At 30.9% G+C, this 13039-nt stretch overlaps 1 protein-coding gene across 2 annotated transcripts; it reads left to right on the plus strand.

Moving 5' to 3' along the window:
- LOC118037353 (2-oxoglutarate and iron-dependent oxygenase domain-containing protein CP2) lies at positions 1-6780 on the plus strand. Of its 2 annotated transcripts, none has more exons than XM_035043313.2 (9): positions 1-542; positions 1581-1628; positions 2176-2352; positions 2478-2628; positions 2750-2836; positions 3672-3796; positions 4592-4710; positions 5820-5926; positions 6404-6780. In XM_035043313.2, the coding sequence occupies exons 1-8, from the start codon at positions 249-251 to the stop codon at positions 5920-5922; spliced, it is 1104 nt and encodes a 367-aa protein (XP_034899204.1). In that variant the 5' UTR covers positions 1-248; the 3' UTR covers positions 5923-5926; positions 6404-6780. The 2 variants fall into 2 exon arrangements, with proteins under 2 accessions (XP_034899204.1, XP_034899203.1); XM_035043312.2 differs by having other exon boundaries at positions 4-542; positions 5815-5926.
- The last annotated feature ends 6259 nt before the right edge of the window (positions 6781-13039 follow it).

Consider the following 13039-nt stretch of genomic DNA (forward strand, 5'->3'; position numbering starts at 1 on the left):
CTCTCCAAGAGTAGCGCGTACCAACACTTGTGCTCTGAAAATGATAAAAAATACGATAAACTTCTGACCAAACCCTAACTGCAACAACAAAAACTCTCATTTCACGCTCGCAACCAACACTACCAGAATTCCCGAAAAAACATAAACAAAACCCTAATTCTCCTAAAAAATATTACCGTTTCATCCTCAATCAATGCAGTGAAGCAAAACCCTAACACTCTCCAAACCTCCACAGACTGACCTTCATCATGTCGGGGGATCGCCGGGAATCACCTCCGGTGACCGGAGGAGGAAACGGTGTGGTTGAACCGGAGAAAAAACCAGCTCCAGTGATTGTGCCGAGTCAGAGGCTGAGACTACACGCTAACAAGGATCACATGCCGGAGAGCTATGAAGATCTGCAACTGGATTTTTGTCCTTCGATTTTTAGTTCGCTGGAGAAATACTTGCCGCCGAATATGCTTCATGATAGTAGAGAAGAGAAAGTGAAGTTCATGAGAGATATTCTATTAAAGTATTTGCCACATGGAGAGCGAACCAGAGTACGTTCAAATTACCACGCCTTCTGATTTTATTTTATTTTATTTCGTTGAAAATTATGTTTCGTTTCCTGGTAAGTCAATTGCATTGTTAGGGTTTTGCCTGCTCTTCCTTTTCAATTCTCTAACGGACATATCATTATGGAAATGACGGAAATGCCCTTAGACTCTTGCTTGCTTTCTGGTAAAATTTGGAATGAAGTTAGAGTGGAAATTATTTCTAGTGGCGTGGCATCATCATATATGGTATTGTTAGGAAGAGCTTTTGTAATTTCTGAAATTAGTTTTCACTAAAAAAATGACAGAAAAGGAAAAAAAAAAAACTTGTGTGTGTTTTAATTGCAAAAGAAGGTGGATATACTCATCTTATGTCTCACGCTTTTGTCTATCTTAAAGTTATCAATGAGCATGCTACTTTTTAATGCCCAGGTTTAATTACAATTTTGTAATATTGCCTTAAAACTTGCTAGGAACTTTACAGTTGCATAGACATAAATTAAGAGCACCTTACTATTCTTGGCATTACTAAAGTTGCTATGGAAGTTTTCCCATCCTTTTCTTCTTCACTCAGCTTAAAGCCTGTAGCCTCTGGGGTGCTCCTCTGTTACAAAATAAACCATGGAAAAATATATAAAGCCGACCTAAGAAATGTGGACAGCTTCTGCGTATATTTTCTATCAGTTTTTTTTTGAAAATTTCAAGCACTCCTAGTTATTGAAATTATAGAAAATAACAAGGTTCAGCATTGGCTGGGTAGTAACTGAAGGTAACCTAATAACAGGACTCTACTGATTTGATAAAATGATGCTGATACTTGGGATTAGTATTTTGTAATTCCAGGATTCCTTGGAGATTGGGATGAGTGAGAATATCTATTATGCAAGGTTGGGAAGGGTTCCTCTCTTCCGGGGTGTTGATTTGGGAACAGGGGATTATGCATTGTAATGGCATGATGTATTTTGTTATGGTTCACTGTACTTGTCATTTATAAAGATGCTGCTTACCAATACTGCATAACTTTCATTCTGATGTTTTTATCAGGCTCAGAAACATAGAGAATACAGGCAGAAGATAATATCGCATTATAAGGTACGAGACATTGTAACATTTGGTTACTTTTTCTACTTTACTAGTGTGGAGGTGGAGGACAGTGGGGTTCTATGTTTACTTTTTCTCTCTCCTGTTTTCCACATTGAAGTGTTGTTCTGAGCAAAGCTGCAAGAAGTTTTTAAATGGTCATTTGGTGGTGGTCTCCTTTTATAAACTTGCATGCTTTGCCCGTCCCCCATTCTAGAAAAAAATATGGAGCCTTTTTATGAAAATTGAGACTTCTGCATGGTCGAATTAGTTCTATCTGCCATATAGAATGCTACAGGTTATCAGGAATAGCAATGAAAATGTTGAGAGGCTAGGTCTGTCTCAAGATGGTAGTGGAGATGTGAAGTGTAGAGATAGAGATATTTTTTTTATTGTATATGTAATCTCATTTGGTTTTCTGTCTAAGGTGCAAATTCTCAGTCTTGTGAAGAAATGAAGTTTGGGACTTGGGAGTTGTTTTTATGCTAACATCTTATGAATGCTGCAATCAAGTAACAATCTGTTTGCCTTACTCATTTGCTCTGTCATATTTGTGCAGCCTTTGAAAAGAGAGTTATACACAATGCACCCCGTAACTTTCTTTGTTCCCTCCTTCATGAAAGCAATCAATGATAATACAGAGGACAGTCTTAGAAGCATAATATCACAACCCTCTCCTGGTGTGCTCACATTTGAGATGCTTCAGCCACGCTTTTGTGAATTGCTAGTTGCAGAGGTGAATCTTATGTTTTATTGCCACATGTAATTGTGTGTACACTTGAACCCACAAAAAAAAAAGGTCTTTTACATCCAGATGTTTATTTTTTCTTTTGCATTCTCTTATTTAATGTCATTTTCCAGGTTGAAAATTTTGAGGCATGGGTTAATGATACAAAATTTCGAATCATGCGACCAAATACAATGAATAAATATGGAGCTGTTCTGGATGATTTTGGCCTTGAAACAATGCTTGACAAGCTTATGGATGGTTTTATCCGTCCTATATCTAAAGGTGATACATTTGTGCTGATATTAGATAAATGTTCACTAGAAGATTTTTCTTTTTCCCATTTTAGTCCAAAATAACACAAATTGTATGATCATTTACCTTGCCTCTTCTCCCTCTCATGCAGTTTTTTTTCCTGATGTTGGTGGGGCAACTCTGGATTCTCATCATGGTTTTGTTGTTGAATATGGCAAAGATTGGGATGTTGACTTAGGTGCGTGCTTTAATGCATTCCTTTTGCAATTAATATTTGTTAAGAGTTTCTATTTCTATTCACTCTTTTTTTTTTTTAACTATGCACCACCAAGCGGTTTATGGCTTGTAGGTCTGAAAATTTTTATGATATTGTGACTTTAAGCATGACATGATTATGGGCTGTACTGTGGCTATGTTAGCTGCAATCTGTATTCTACTTTATTTATTGTCTAGTCAAAATCCATGCTTGCATCTGTGTGTAACATCAATTGGTGCACTGTGTATGCTTGTACTTTTTTTTTTAATGAATAACATGCTGGTATTGTCTACATTTAGTCCATCTGTGTAGCATGCTGTCTTCACTTGTACCATTTTCAGGGTTATTTAGTCTCTATTGTAATGATGCTTATATTAGGTCTTAGCTGATACATTTGCACTAGTATGTTAGACATTGGCTGACACTAAGATTGTCATGCCCCTCTCCTTATTATGTTGAATACTTTAGTTAGTGACTGTTTTCCTTCTACCATCCATGAATTTGTTTATGTCTCTTAATTAGGTGCATGAATTTTTGCTGATGCTTCCTAGAAATTGTGAATTATATGGAGGGGATGGGTACTTGGCGGATAATAGGAAATATAATTCACCTTTTCTGTATTCTTTATTCATATTCTACTCAGATAAATATATCGATGTCAAAATCTCTATATTAACTTCATTGATGAGTCATTATAGCTACACACGTGCACACACACAAAGGAAGGAAAATAGAAAAGACAGCATGGACACACCTTTTATTTGATTGCACAATCTGTCAATTCCGGATTTTAAATATATATAATTTATATTTATAGGCTTTCATGTGGATGACTCTGAAGTAACTTTGAATGTTTGCTTGGGTAAGCAATTTTCTGGCGGAGAATTGTTTTTCCGGGGCACAAGGTGTGATAAACATGTAAATACAGGAAGTCAGCCAGAGGTATGTAAGTCTTTAATGTGGAATATTTTTCAAGCAGATTATCACAAGACAGATCTAAGACTTGAGCTTATCTATATTTAGAAGTAAAACTTTCCTTTGATATATGCTTTTTTGCAGAGAGCCAGTGGATTCTATTTTTATTTCTCCATGTTTGTGTGCTGTATGGATGAATCACCATATAAATAATTTTGTTGGTTCACATGTACAAGTTGTCAATCATAAAACTATTCTTTGATTAGCAAGTTGTTGAATGTTTTACAGCTTTTCCAGATTGTAGTTCTTGTCATCTAGGCCTATTGTTGCTATCATTTTGAATTCTCTGTGTTGAGATCTTTGATTTGTAATCAGGATAAGAACACTAGATTCTTTAAGGACCCAGAAACTATTTATTTCAATTTGTCGGGTAGATGGCAAAAGGTGTTACCTTCCATTTTCCAAAAACATCTAAATCCCTTTCTATGGAAACTGAAAACTTAGATTTTTGGTATGAAAACTTAGATTTGTGGGCACTTCTATTTTACTTGACCATTGAGAACCACTTGCCATGTAGATGGCTAAGCTAATTAAATTGCTAACATTCATTTGAATTTTGAAACTATAATGTGTCATCTGGTATTTATATTCTTACAATCCCATAAAACCAGTATTTCTAAATCAATTGTGTACGACAAGGCTATATGGTTTCTATATTGTAGAATTCGTGCAATACTGTGTTGTTAATAGCTTTAGTTTTTTTTTTCTTTTCAAGTTTTATATTTTTCTGTATTTTTTATGGAGTGTTTTCCTTGAAAGCAGGAAATATTTGATTACTCTCATATTCCTGGACGAGCTGTGCTTCATCTTGGTCGTCATAGGCATGGTGCTAGGGCCACAACATCTGGTCATAGGATCAATTTACTCCTGTGGTGCAGAAGGTATTTCCTTTCACTGCCTGTTAATCTTACATGGCCTGACTTCAGGAAAAGAAATAATTTGGTCATTCATTAAGCATGTTTTGCATAGTGAGTTATCATTAGTTTTCATCAAACCATTTTTCCTCTAGCATTTTCACCAGCAATTTGATTGCTACTCATTTGGTGTTTTATGTATCTGTTCTTTTCTTGTTTGCTGCTCCTTTTATTTCAAAATATTTCAAGAGATGCCAAGAGTTCTTACTGACTTTCTTTCCAAGTGATATGACACTTTGCAGTTGGTGCATGTAATTTAATGATGCCAAGTACTGCACTAATTGTTATGATCCATCCCACCATGATTTTAATAGCCATCCTAATAAAAATGACACTGCAGTTAGTTAAAGGATTATTCTTAAAAAAGGAAAAATAGTAAAAAGATTTAGTAAATCAGTGTTAGTATCCCTAGCATTACTGACTTTCATTAAACCTTGCTAAGTGTGCTGGGATTATATGGAAAGGTTCTTAAACAATGAGTCTAGTAAAATTTAGATTTCCCACTGCATCATTTATATTTCATCCATTGTTTTTTTTTTTTTCCTGGAAAAGGTTTTCTGGAAGATTCAATTGAGACCTATTAGGAAATTTATGTTCATTTACAAAGTTTTTTGGTGCACTGAAGATTTTGTGCTTATATTGTCTACACTTTTCAGGCAAGTTTTTGCTTGACCTCTATCTCTATTAGCCTCTGTTTGATCTATTTGTATGAGAACTTACTGGGTTCATAGTTTTTTTTACGATGCTTATTTCCTTATGCTAAATGTACTTCCTCGATCCCATTAATAGTTCTTCCTTCTGGTCATTTAACTATTTAAAGAGACACCTAATGTTTATGTTTAGTTGAAATCGTTGATGTTATTAGATATCCAAGAGTAATTTGTAAAGTCATAGATTACCATATATTTTCATTTGGAAAGTAGACAGATAAATTGAGGCATTTCAGAAAGGAATTGGGCACGCTTAAATATGAGATTGAAGGAGTAATTTGCTTCTTACATTGAACTTTACTTTTCCTTGCAATTATAAGGTATTTATTTCTTCAAAATACGCTGTGTTGTCTCTATACAGTTCAGTCTTCAGAGAGATGAAGAAATATCAAAAAGATTTCTCGAATTGGTGTGGAGAGTGCTCACGAGAGAAGAAAGAAAGGCAACGGGCATCCATTGCTGCTACTAAATCGGTAATTTTAGTCTTAAAACTAATTCATTTCTGCAATTTCTGGGTTTTGGTGATGCTTGCATGAGCAATATATGCAACAAACAATTCTGATAAATAGGGCAGGGTTATAAAAAGAAGCAATCCATACACTACAGATAAATAAACATGCCTGATGTTTATTATCATATCCAGATCACCTCCTTGGACATTACATCAGAGGGAATAGCGTTACTTTGTCTGACATTTCTAAACCCCTGAGCCTCCAAAGAATAGGCATTTACCTATACAAATAATGGTATGCTGGTGATGAAAATCACCATAGCACCTAGAAGAGACTCACAACTGAAAAAGGTTTTGTTTTTCAAGATGCAACATGCACACATGCATTTGTCTGAATTCGTGCATGTGTGTGTGTGTGTGTGTGAGAGAGAGAGAGAGAGAGAGAGAGATGCCTGACCAAAGCATTGAATTAATACCTAAACAAATTGATCTTTTGCAGGAGTTGCTAAGGAAGGATGGTGAATCCGTAGTGTAAGTTGTTTCAGTTGTAGTTTTTATCTGTTAATTGTAGACTTGTGCAGCTCTGGATGCAAAGCGCCGCAGTTGGTAACCTTTAGAAGTTCAGTTTTGTGCTCCAGCTTGGTTGTAACTTGTATGTACAAATTATGTCAAGTGCATGAGATGAATCTGCTTGTAGCTGATAGCAGTATGCCTGCACATTTTGTAAAAAGATTTAGGATCAGTCTGATCAGTGATCATAATTAAAAGTTCTTAGCACCATGTTTAGGGTTAGCTTTGCTATTTGGAACCACAGTTAGCTCTGTCAATTATTCTTTAACTTGATCATCTACAAAATGTTTAGTGAAACTTTGTGAACATAGCTGCAGGTTCTCTGGTCCGTTGGTTTGCATCAGCATGGTGTTTGAACTGAACGGGTAGCTTTATTTTCAGTCATGTGTGGATTGGCAATTTTAATTCTGTTAGCATCGTGAATCCAAAAAAAAGAAAAAAAAAATTGTTAGTAGCAGGAAAGCTCTCTTTAGTTTGGTTGGTGCCACATGATTAAAAAAAAAAAAAACATAAACATGTTTAGAAAAGGAGGCAAAGATGAAGATAGAAATTAAATCTATATATGAGACAAATTTTGGAGTAAATTTTGTACTTACAAAGAGAAATGTTTTCTACCCTTATTGTTTTAGAGAGTTATAGTTATTTTGAAATTTTAAGATTTTAATTTAATAATATTTGCTCTTCCTTTCAAGTAATTATAAAATATACCAAAACGTGATCCATAGTAATAATTTTTTTTTTTTAATTTTAAATTTTGACCTCATGTTTTTTTTTTTTTTTAATTATAGCTTTCTACTTAGATTTGTGGCCTGTGTTTTATTATAGACTGGTTATTATTTTTTTTTTTATGTAAAAAAATGTTAAGGAAAAAAAGAGAGATCTAGTCACCAAACCAACTAGTGATTTAAATAATATAAATAAAAAAGATAACAACAATTAAGTAAAAATAATAATGAAAAAAGAATAAAAAAAATTAACATGAACGCATTCGGATTATAAGAATTTTAATGTTGAAAGGTAAAAATAAATAAATAAAAAAGTAAGAAAAAATAGATTGATATATATATATATATATATATATATAAAAGCAAGAAACAAAGAACCACTTGAAAGGAAAGGGAAAAAAGAATCTTGAAATGTCAATTTTCAATATATTTGATGAAATTTAAATAAATAAAATTAAAAAATAACAAAAAAACTAAAGTCAACTTAATTTAACCTTAAAAATTAGTGACTCTAGTTATGAATCTAAAATTAACTCTATATAAGGCAAATTGAAAAAATATAACAAAGCAAAATTCTAAAAAATTGAGTAAAAACATCAGCTTAAAAAAAAAAAAAAAAACTAAGCAAACTTGATCAAATCTCTTTTGGTTGAATGTCCAAAACTCGCAACCAATGAAATCTTAAACCCCAAACCAACTAGTGATTTAAATAATATAAATAAAAAAGATAACAACAATAAGTAAAAATAATAATAAAAAAGGTAAAAAAAAAAAAAAATAACATGAGCACATTCGGATTATAAGAATTCTAATGTTGAAAGGTAAAAATAAATAAATAAAAAAGTAAGAAAAAAACTTAGTTAAATTGGGTTAATTCACAAAGTAATAATCATATATATATATATATAAAACCAAGAAACAAAAAAACCTTTTGAAAGGAAAGGAAAAAAAGAAACATGAAAGGTCAATTTTCAATATATTTGATGAAATTTAAATAAATAAAATTAAAAAATAACAAAAAAAAACTAAATTCAACTTAATTTAACCTTACAAATTAGTGACTCAGTCATGAATCTAACATTAACTCTATATAAGGTAAACTGAAACTGAAAAAAATAACAAAGCAAAACTCTAAAAAATTGAGTAAAAAAATCAGCTTAAAAAAATAAATTAAGCAAACCTGATCAAACTTCCTTTGGTTGAATGTTCAAAACTCGCAACTAATGAAATCTTAAACCCCAGCTGAATTAAAAAACTTAATTCTCAACCAATTTAATTTTGAATATGAAATTGTGAAAAAAATATCAATTTTCAAAACTCATAAAAGCAATAAAATAAAATAAAATAGCAATATCAAGAATAAGGATCAAATTTGATAGAAAAAAAGCCCATGCATTGATGGAATTATAAAAAAAATCATAAAAACTCATAACCCGTGACACTCTAGATTTGAGTCCAATCAAAAAGTTTATTATGAACCAATTTAAAAATATCAATTTTTAAAACATATTATAGAAAAAAAATGGCAATAAAAAGAATAAGAATTAAACTTGATAGAAAAAAAGTTCAAATGAGGGTGATATCATTAAACTAAATCAAATTAAAAATTGATTTCAAACAAAAAAATTGATATAAAAAAAGTAAGGATCAAATTTGAAAGATGAAAAAAAATTAAGGGGATTGAAATTGAAAAGGCATGTCAATTTTATAAATTATTCAAAATAAAAAAAGGGACCAAATTTGAAAAATCAACAAATTAAAGGATTGTTCTTCAATTTTTAAGGGGATAATGCGGAAATCTAGGTGGGGGGAGAGAGAAGGGAGAAAAAAGAAATGATCACCGACGCCAAACTATCGTGAATCTTAGAACATGTTTTGCCTTGTTAGGTTAATGATGTTGAGACCTTTCAAACGCCACTCTAGAAGGCTGCATTTGACTATTGATCCTCCCTACACACGTCTAAATATTGGTGTGTGCCATGCACAAGCCATCACTTTTTTTTAATTATATTTAATATATTTCAATTGCAAAAAAGTCTATAACAAACCTATGCAAAAAAAAAAAAAAAGCGAAGTGACCAATCTAACCCTATATAATTTGCAAAAGACAATTTTATTATGGTAAAAAGACCACCTTGTCTTCAATGCTAAGTTTACAGGGTTTTTGAACCAGGGGCAATATCGTCAAATTACTATTCTAACCCTAATATCTTATTATTAGGCTATGGTAATTTCTCCTCCAACCTTTTTTTTTTTCTTCTAATGATCATATTAATGATTAATTTGATAACGTTTGTTTGAGAAAGACAAAATTCAACAAAAAATGATTAAAGGATAAAACAAGGAGAAACAATATAGCTAATCTTAAATTCGAGTGAAAAAGTTCTATTTAGTCCATGTACTTCTCTTTTTCTTTCTCTATTGTCCCTTTAGTTTTTCTAAATTTAATTTTGGTCTAAAAATTTATTTTTCTTAACATTCTAGTCCTCAAGTTTAAGAGAGGAGAGAGAAAGTTGTTAGATAATGATTATTGAGAGAGAAAGTTATCGATTGACTATATTTTAGCAAAAAAATAATAATAATGAATCTTGATGTGAATGAAGGGAGTCCTATTAAGGAGTTTTTAAACTTTATTATTGTAGGAGAATGTAGATCGATGTGAAGAGAGATTATTTTTCTCTAACTTGATTTTGTGTTTTTTTGGATAAATAAATTGTTTTTTTGGGTGTTTGAAGTGTGTTTATTAGATGCTTTCAGGTGAAAATGAGATGAAAATGAATTTTTAGATGTAAAACAACCCTAATTTTTTGGCCACATAAGTGGTGGCTAGAATATGAAACAACAGGCAACATGTTGTTCGTTGTACTTTAATTAAAAAAAGGGGACAAACAACATGCCACACGGTCCTTAATAAATAAATAAATAAAAACAAACCCCATTTGCAAGCCTGCCCCACACCTATGTGCATGACCTTTTTTTTTTTTTTTTTTTTTTTCTCTTTGATTATTTTTTTTTCAACTTGATCCTTTAATATTTTGTTTATGTTGAATTAAACTTCATAATTTATTTTAGTTTACTTTTTGTAGGTTTATCATGGTCTCAAACAAACATCCTGATATTTAGTTGGATGCCTAATTTTATGAACATCTATTTTTTATTGTTGTATAATTAAATAAAAAATAGTTTCAGAAAAAACAAAGTTATTAAACCTAGTGGAGTTTATGACCCGAATAAGAAGTTTGACGAATCAACTTAGGTTGATTTGGAATTAGACTTCATATTTTATTTTGGTTTTTTTAAAAGAAATTATTGTAGTTTCAAACAAATATTTCAATAATAAGTTGATGCTCAATTTTGCTAACGAATATTTTTGTTATTATATAATTAAATAAAAACACTTTTAAAGACACAAAGTTATTAAACCTAGTGAGGTTTATGGCTCGGGTCATGGATTTGGCGGGTTAAGCTGCGAAACTCAGGTCAATCTGATTTGTCACCGTCTCAATATTGAAAAAAAAAAATGTCACCTTGAAATTCCTTTTAGGCCCATTAAGTTTACTAGATCAAATAGAGGCAACACCCACATGATTTGATTTGAAATTCAAGCTAAGAAAGGAACCGAATAAGAAAGAAAAGTTGTGGTAATGAGAGAGAGAGAGCTGAAAGAGAGAAAAAGGAAGAAATAGAAAACCAAAGCTTTGAAAGTTCAAATCTCTGTCCTTGAGAGCGGTAGGTGTCATCGCCAGTCTAAAGGTGAAGATGAGATAAATGACCATCAAATCCACCAGCTCACTCCCCTTCAAAAGTAGTGGCATGTGAATCCACGCCTCGATAGTGGTGATGACACGTGGCACATGTGTCGCCACTATTTCCATGGTATTTCTTTATCAATTTTAGTATATCTTGGACATTTCAAAAGTCTTGGAAGGTCGATCTCTAAACATAAATTATTTTTAGACAAATTACTATACAATTATGAAATTTTGAAACAAAATGCTTATTATTTTGTATAATATTTGGATTGTTTGGATATTATTAATTTGGTTTGATGTGTGTTTTTTGTTTTGAAATTTGTGGGTATTTGTATTGAATTGTGAGATTATTTTTTTGGATTAAGATTGCTTTTTTGGACATTACATTGGTGCATGAGTTATGTTTGGACTTATTTTGATTTATTTGGATTAACATGAAATTTGAACAAAGTAAGTGAAATTAATAAAGCTTGTGTGGATGTTTGGCATTGTTCGGTTTTGAGTTGATGAAAATAATGTTTTTTTGAATTGATATCGTGGTAAAATTATCCTTGATAAAAACATTTTATTTGGATCTTGTCGAACACGATCTTTGTCTAGTTTTAATAAATGTTTAATGTTCAAAAGACAATTTTACAATTAATTTTAAAATTCCCCACTTTTTATTTCTTTTACCTTTACGTATGTAATATTTGAAATTATGACTTACACGCGAAACACTTTTTTAGTATTAATAAAATCATTTCCCCTTCATTAAAAAAAAACAACATAATACCTTTCTTTCAAAAATACAATTTTATTTTAAATAACATATGGCAAAGTCTTTCAAAAAAACATTAAAATCTTATTTTTGTCAAGAAAATATTATTTACTTTTAATATAAGGATTAAAAAAACCCTAAAAAGGGTTAATATCTAAAATATTATTAAGGATAATAAATTTTTATTACTCACCTCTAATATAAGAATAAAAAAACCTATATAAGGTTAATATCCAAAATATTATTGGGAATAATACAACTCATTCACTTCTAATATAAAGATAAAAACTGCAAGAAATTTTATTTGAAATATTATTTGGAATGATACAGTATCAAAAACTCTAGTTGTACCCTAAAAGAAGCTTTAATGATAATTAAGGACATTTCACTATTTTAAACCAAGTTCTTGACTTATGAAACCAAGGTTTGTTCATCGTAGAAAATTCTTCATAGTAGGCTAATAGGAATAGAAACACCATTAGATCATAACAAACAAAGAGAAAAAAAAAACAATTTAGCTTACCTCAAGTAAGACATACTAAGGGTGTTAATAACTTCCATTTACACAATTAGTCACTTGCCTATAATATCTAAAAGAGTAGTTATGGTTCTTAGTAACCATAATACTAGGTTACAACTTCCTTATGAAAGTAAAGACCATCTAGAACACCGTCTAGAAAGTGTCATCATGCCCCTACGTTTAGGATACGTTATTTATCATACTATTAATAATAATATTGTAAATTATTATTACTATTTTCACTAACTTTTATATATTTTTTTAAAAAATTGAATTTATCACTAATATATATGGTTTGTATTCATGTTTTTTATTTCATATTTGTACTTTATAGGAATTTGAGCAAAATAAGTGATGATTTAGATTTCATTAGCCTTGATATCAATGAACTACTAAATGAGTTGATTTGTGGAAACCTACCCTTTTTTAACGGAGATAATATAAATTGAGAAACTATTGAGCTATTTTTGGTTACTTTGACTTTAGATGATGAAGAAATTTGTTTTGATGGTTAGGATAAGCTTAGTAAAAATGATTATTTATTAGAATATTTGGATGATGACTTTCCTTACAAACCACCACAAGATCAAGATCAAGATCAAGATCAACATTTTAATTTCTCAATTTCTTAATATTTTGTTTGTGTTGAATTACTACAAATGTTTTAAATTTTAAAATTATGTTTTGATGCTAGATATTGTATTTATATTGTATAATTTAAAATTAACTTATTTTTAGATTTTAATTGGAATTATGTATGTTGACTTAAGTGTGTGTGTACAATATACGACTCTAAAATAGCATATTG

This window comes from Populus alba, chromosome 15, assembly GCF_005239225.2.
Source record: "Populus alba chromosome 15, ASM523922v2, whole genome shotgun sequence".
In the NCBI taxonomy this organism is placed as follows: domain Eukaryota; kingdom Viridiplantae; phylum Streptophyta; class Magnoliopsida; order Malpighiales; family Salicaceae; genus Populus; species Populus alba.

Bases quoted from the DNA above. Each gene is read 5' to 3' on its own strand.
- LOC118037353 (XM_035043312.2), top strand. From the start codon at position 249: ATGTCGGGGGATCGCCGGGAATCACCTCCGGTGACCGGAGGAGGAAAC. The intron at 4,711-5,814 runs GTATTTCCTTTC...GTCTCTATACAG, and splicing joins TTACTCCTGTGGTGCAGAAG to TTCAGTCTTCAGAGAGATGA. The intron at 5,927-6,403 runs GTAATTTTAGTC...GATCTTTTGCAG, and splicing joins CCATTGCTGCTACTAAATCG to GAGTTGCTAAGGAAGGATGG.